This window comes from Solanum tuberosum, unplaced genomic scaffold (genome assembly GCF_000226075.1).
Source record: "Solanum tuberosum cultivar DM 1-3 516 R44 unplaced genomic scaffold, SolTub_3.0 scf00036, whole genome shotgun sequence".
Classification (NCBI taxonomy): domain Eukaryota; kingdom Viridiplantae; phylum Streptophyta; class Magnoliopsida; order Solanales; family Solanaceae; genus Solanum; species Solanum tuberosum.
The window spans coordinates 2,397,182-2,403,948 of record NW_006238960.1 but is presented as its reverse complement, the minus strand read 5'-3'; the positions used below and the strand labels follow the sequence as shown (position 1 = coordinate 2,403,948).

Here is a 6,767-nt window from a genome sequence, read left to right as displayed (position 1 = left end):
TTGTAGATGTAATTGTGAGTGGTTGGCTGATTGAGTGGTTATAAACCCTCATTATAGGGACTCAAAATCTGTTAAGAATGACCCTGAGTTAGGAACGACTTGGAAACTATATATATATATATATATATTATTTATATCTAAATTTCTCACCTTTAGCTTATTCAATTATTTGTTGTCACCTTTGGGGCTATTGTGGTTAGTTGTTGAGCTATGAACTACCTATGGGGGCTATGATGTTGTCTAATAGGACTATGTTATTGCCTAAGAGGGCTATGTGTTGCCCACAGGGTTATATTGATGCCAAAGAGTGTTATGTGTTGCCTACATGGATATTTTGACGCCAAAGAAAGCTATGTGTTGCCTACAGGGCTATGTGATGCAAAAGAGGGCTACATGCACCCCATAGAGCTATGATGTTGCCTAAGAGAGATATTTGGTGCCTACGGGGCTATATCGTTGCCAAAAAGGGCAATGTGACTTCTTACAAAGATAAGGGGCTACCGATAGGGTTACGTAGATTGATTTGGCATCTTCTGGGCTTATGGGTCCCTAGGTAAGTGGTATGTTGTTTGTACCTACCGAGCTTATGGGGGCTTGGATAGGTTGCTGTTTGATCATTATTGTATTTTTTAGATTCAGTTGTGGGTTAGCATGCTTTACTAAAATTGATTTCCTTACCTGATTGCTTTTGGTATATTATGATACTTGCTCATTTAGTCTATAGCCTTTCATACTCTGTACATTATTTTGTACTGACGCCCCATTGCCTGGGGGCGCTGCATTCATGTATGCAGGACCCGACAGATGACCCAGTAGACCTCCTCAGCAGGATTGACTTCTATCTGGTTGGGTAGCCCCTTTCCTCCGGAGCTGCCAGAGTTGGGAAGTTTGTTAGCTTTTGTTGTATATATTTTTACGGGTAGGCTGGGCCCTGTCCCGCCAATATTTACTACTCTTAGAGGCTTGCAGACTAGTGTGTGGGGTGTACAACTACGTTATGGCCATGTTGGCCCAGTTTGTTGGTTTGCTGATGCTTGTTAGCTATTTGATGTATTGTATTGATATATACCTGCTTTCAGTTTCACTATAGAGATCATGGTGGCCTTGACGGCCCAATCAAGACTTCTGTGCTAGTTGACTATTTTTTTATATGAACTCTTGGGTGTAGCTGTTTCTTTTATAGATTTGTTGGCAGGGGCCTTGCCGGCCGAGGGCTTAAATTTAAGCCGAGATATACTTGTTTGTTTTCTTAATTGCGTGTGGCTGTCATGCGCTAGTAGCAAATGGTTCAGAAGGGTCGGCTCAGGCCTGAGTTATGGCATTAGGAGCCAATTGCGCCCCTTGGGTTTGGGGCGTGACATTATTAACTTTCTAGGCATATAAATATGCCTAAGATCAACACGCAAACCTTACTCCCTATCTTTGGAGGTAAATAGGTTGTTTCCGATAGACCAACATCATAAGCACTGACTGAAATATGAAGGAAACCAGCAACAAACTTATGCATGAATCACTTTACCAGCATCTCTTACTGAGTATTGTAACCCGCAATCCCAAAATAACACATTCCACGCAGTGCAAATAATTACAGCAAATCCTTGAAGTTCAAGAAGCTAACATGAACAGAATACTTAAGGCATTATAGAGATTGTGTAAGTGTTTATATTGAATTTAAGCTCTATTCATTTGTAGATTTTGTTGAATACATATAATTTGTTGATTGTCATTGTACTTCTTCCTAGGCAAAATGTGGTGGTTATTGTCATGGATCTTCTATTTGTAATTCCTATTTTATCCATGAATACTTATTTACATCTTCTGATCTATTCCATCCACCTGGTCCTGGTAATTGTAAATCTCACTTCTTTGTTATACTTCTTTGGTCTTTCTTTTGTTGTGTCTTTGTTCTTTTTAAATTTCAAATTTATATTACCTTTTTCAGTTAAGTCAGCAGTTGAAGTTCTTTTTGCATCAATGAGGCATTGTTGCTACCGTGCCATCTGCAAACAGATTCTACAAGCCATAACCCAGCTACCAATCACCAAGTCCGACCAACTCCTATGAAATTCTTGGAACTTATCGCTTATAGGATAGTTTTTACCATTTTGTGGTGATTTTGTTTGTCAATGAATTTAAAACGCCTCTTTAGATTCATAGTTGTTTGACGTTTATCCGCTTTCTAAAGATAACATAAGTTTCTCTTTTGTTGTCAAGGTGCATCATGCAGAGAAGTGGCAACTAAAGAACTATTGTGGTATTGATAGGAAAACAGATGAGGCCAGTTTGATTAAACATCAGGCAAAGACAACTTGATTGCTGGCTATAAAGTTGCCTGAGGTAACTGAAAGATTGCCGCCCATCAACGAAGGTGATGTGCCCTGCACGAATGGTCTACAAGGAGTCAATTAAAGAACGAGCCTTTCACACGATACAGTTTGCAGGTAAGTTTCAAAAGGCCTGTGAAACAATTGTAGGTACAACAACAAATAGAAATGAAAAAATATGAACAATAGTAGTAGAATTATCATGCTGGAAACTGGAAAAATCCTTATAACTGTGATTTGTGAACTCTTTTAGTGTTTGTTTTGCTTTACTAAAGAAATTAGGATGAGAAGCTGAAATTGATTTTCTATTATTGTATCAATTCTTAAATGGAGAAAGTGAATCACTTCAGTGTGAGCTGCAACATACATCGAGTGTGGTATTAGTTGCTAAATAAACCTTTGACTTGGTCTATCTACTCAATTGAGGAAAAAAGGTGGCAGAGCTTATTTCACAATATTTCTAATACATAGCACTTCTAGAAATATAAGTTTGCGTGCAAGACACTTCGATCATGGAGCCTTGTATGGTACTGAAAGTTGGTGAGATTTGGGTTGTTGAGGTTCCCACATTCTAGTGGGTTATTGAATATTGCTTTTGAAAATTTTGTACATTTCTTTAGGAATTCTTCTCTATGCATATGTGCATATTTAATGAAGAGAACTGCAAGAAAGTGAAAACTGTAATTGCTAAATTCATTGAGAAGATTCACTGTAGCAAAGGCGCAACGAGAATTCTGACTCTTATGTTTCATGGTTGGTGAGGAAATAGAAACCATGAGAATCGTTTAAGTTAGATTGTTTATCTGTTAATCTAAATGCATTAATTTTCTTCATTCTTTTTTTCCTTTCAAAAGTGACTTGTATTCCATTTGGTGAAGGTTCTTGAATATTTTGGCATTAGTTCTAACTCTTCAAATTTGATTATTTCTTGCTACAGTACATCTAATTAAATTGGAAAATTAGTACTCTTAGCTTCTCATACCATATGCATATTTAAATCTTGATCCAAGATAAAATTACAAGTAATTTATTCTATTCCCTTTTTTGCAAGTGTTCTTCAAGATTCTCATCTACAATGTCGATTATATGAAGACAGAAGCACTATCACATACCTATTTGCAGACCAACCTTTTAGAATGTTACCTATAACTATTACATATATAAAATCTTTGTTTGCTTCGTCAACTATTTGATCTCCATGGAAAAGTATTGGTGTACACACAATTTTTTCTCCATCGTCATTTTTTTGGGGTTAAAATTGATGTTGTTTTATCCTTCAAAATTTTTGTACAAACAGGTTGATGTTGGGTCCGTGCTTAGCACGGGCCTTGCCATTCTAGTATTACATACAAGTACCACTCCACATTTACTTACGACCCTATTGTACGGGCACTGCATTTCACGATATAGTTTCAAATTTTCATGAAGACAGAGCTACACGCTAGGTTTTCCACACTCAACTTTTGGTGAGCCTTACTTGATCTTGTGGCATAATCTTTATTTATTCAGCTTTGTTAGCTTATGGCTATGCCGAGACCTTGTCCTAGTAAACATTGTTATTCATGTAATATTTAGAGGCTTCACAGATACACGAGTCTAAATGTTCACTTATGCAAACTCCATAAGTTTTTTCGATTTATTAGATTCTTATGACATGAACTTAAAGACAATATTTTATGAATAAAAATTACTTAATGATTTTATTTCATATATATGTTTCAAGTATATATCATGTAGAGCTGTTTTGATTGAGCAAGTTAAATACACCAAATGTCAGTTTGTGTGGGCCAAAATTTGGGGAGTGACAACGAGAGCATAGATATAGGAAACAAAAGGAAATGTGAGCATTGTTCACTCAAAAATGCTCCAAAAGTAACGTTCTGTCTAACCTACTGTCCAGGAAAAAACCGCGCGCGTTGAAGCACGGGCCAAGCGGGCTTTTCAGCCCCGCTTCTTCTCTCCCTGGTATTCTTCCCATCACTACCATTTTCACTAGCTTTTCTCTTCCTTCCCTTCTTCTTTCCCATAATACCAATGGCAGTAACCGATGAAACACCATCACCCGCAACGATACCATCCCTCTCCCCAGCTTACATACACCCACGTAGAGATCCATTCGAACACGGCCTATTACCGATCCCAAAGCTAATTTTCACCGACGGAACACAAACCCTAGGTCCGATTAAGGACAAGCTATTGTCCCTTTCGTCTGAATCAACTTACCGTGTTAACCCGGAATCCATTGCTGAGTCCCTTCAGATCTCGCCTGACCAAGCTCAACTTCTCCTTGAAACCATTGCCTGTGTTCTTCACTCCGTCTCTGACCCTCTCGTTACCGCTAAGCCCTCCGAGATTGGGTCTGTTGGTGTTAATGTGTTTGATTTGGTTGTATTTTTGTACATTCAGAGTTACAAGAGGTTGCTCCCTAAAGGACATAAGGATTCAGCTGCTGTAGCTGATGTTTGGCCCTCCACTTCAGCTTTCGATGGGTTCTTGTCTGCATTGTCACCATTGCAGGTGAGGATATTGTTCAGAACTCTAGCATTTTTTTGAACTGCTGTTTCAAAGAGAATTATCATTGAATTGATAATATATATTGAGCTTTCTGTGCATTTTTTGTTATCTATTGGAAGATTTTAGTGGTAGTTAAGGTTCCTGTAATAAGATTTAGACACATGAAGAAGCTAGAATATGGATTGTTTACCATGTTAAAAAGACTTTGAGAAAAAGTAAAATTTTGTAAGGATTTTAACGGATTATTGATAGTAAACCATAAACACACTAATACAAATCCCTATACATGACATGAGGATAGTAGAACTTAATGATTTTCACATTACATCCAAAAAATGGTACATAAGATAGGGAAGTACTTGAATCCTAAGTTGCTCGGACTCTCCAAAAATGTTGCTGCACCCGTGTCGGATCCTTCAACAATACACTATTTTTGGAGGATCCGACACGCACCCGTCGACATTTTTCAAGTGTCCGAGCAACATAGCCTGGATCCATGGTATTCTCTTGATTGATCTTGCGTGAATTGATTGATCTCTTTTCCTTACTTCTTTGTTCCAGAATAAAGTAGATGGAGTACTTTTATTTTTAAAAAAAAAGGGAGAGAGAGGCCCATCAGTTTCAAGGCATTATCTCTTTTTGAGAAATGGTAACTTTTCCATCTATATATCCACAAGTATACTACATCAAAGTTTAGTCCTCCTTTCCAAATGTATTACAATCTAGGAGGCCTATTTGTTCTTTTTGTTACAAATAGTCTAAAACTTCTAAAATATCTTCATTCTGTCCTAACACTTTTTGTTCACATCAAAAGTAATATAAAGTCAGGTAATTCATCTTAAAATTATATAAATTGCTATCCTTTCCCCAAAATATCTTTGATTCCTTTCTTTCCACACTGTTCGCCATATACAAGCTTGGACAATTTTCCATCTTTCCTCATTTGTTGTAGCATTGCCAACTCTAATCCAACACTTCAACACTCCGTCTATGTTCCTTGGTTTCACCCAAGAGATTTTCCGCAAGCAGATGAATAGTCTCCATAGCTGTTTGCCCGTTTACAGTGTAAAAAGAGATGGTTGACTGTCTTGGTTTGTTCTTCACATAAGTAACATCTGGAGCATAAATGGTATTTCCTCTTCTTCATGTTGTCCGGTGTCAGTACTACTTCTCTGGTTAGCAACCATGTGAAACAATTGACATTGTATGTGATATTCCGGTATCCGGAATTCACAGTGAAAGCTCCTTTGTTGCCTACCTTCCATATTGTAGTGTCTTCTTCCCCAGTTAAGTTGTTGAAAGGGGCTAAGGTGTTGTATAGGGTACCTATCCTTTCCACCTCCCAATCATTAAATTTCTCCTGAGCTGAAGGTTCCAACCTTGACATGTCCACATTTTCGCAACAGTGGCCTGTTGCTGAAAGCTTAATAGGTGTAGATCAGGGAATAACTGCTTCAAAGTTCTCTGAGCTATCCACTTTTCCTCCCAGAATGCCACTTTTAGTCCATTCCCCACCTTTTAAGTTTATTATGGACAGTAGTAATGGCCACAGATTCGTAACTGATCTCCAGCAACCAAAGGAGTGGTCACCATTTTGGTAATCCATTTATCCTCCATTTCATACTTTGCATAGATGACCTCCTTCCACAACATATTCTCTCCTGTGATGAATTTCCATAGCCACTTCATCATTAGGCTTTTGTTTTGTATCTTCATATTCTTGATCCCCACTCTCCCTTCCTTCTTGCTTTTCATGACCTCTTCCAATTTGACCCGATGAAATTTTCTTGTCTTCATTTCCTTGCCAAAATATTTTTCTTCTTAGCATGTCTATTCTCTTGATCACATTGTCAAGGGGTGGGACTACTGAAATCATCTATGCAGGCATTGCATCTAGAACACTATTGACCATGGTCGATCTACCCCCCC

The 6,767-nt window shown here is 38.0% G+C and overlaps 1 protein-coding gene across 2 annotated transcripts in view; it reads left to right on the top strand.

Annotated features, from left to right (window-relative positions):
* The first annotated feature begins 4,161 nt into the window (after positions 1–4,161).
* Positions 4,162–6,767, top strand: part of LOC102583029 (TBCC domain-containing protein 1-like) — a 50,040-nt gene continuing 47,434 nt past the window's right edge. Inside the window, exon 1 of one of the 2 annotated variants that reach the window (XR_366929.2) lies at positions 4,162–4,841. Coding sequence is in view for 1 of the 2 variants with exons in the window: in XM_006342258.2 (XP_006342320.1) it covers positions 4,359–4,841 (483 nt within the window). In the remaining variant the exon portion in view is untranslated. The remainder of the gene's footprint in view (positions 4,842–6,767) is intronic. The other variant, XM_006342258.2, reaches the window with a different exon arrangement.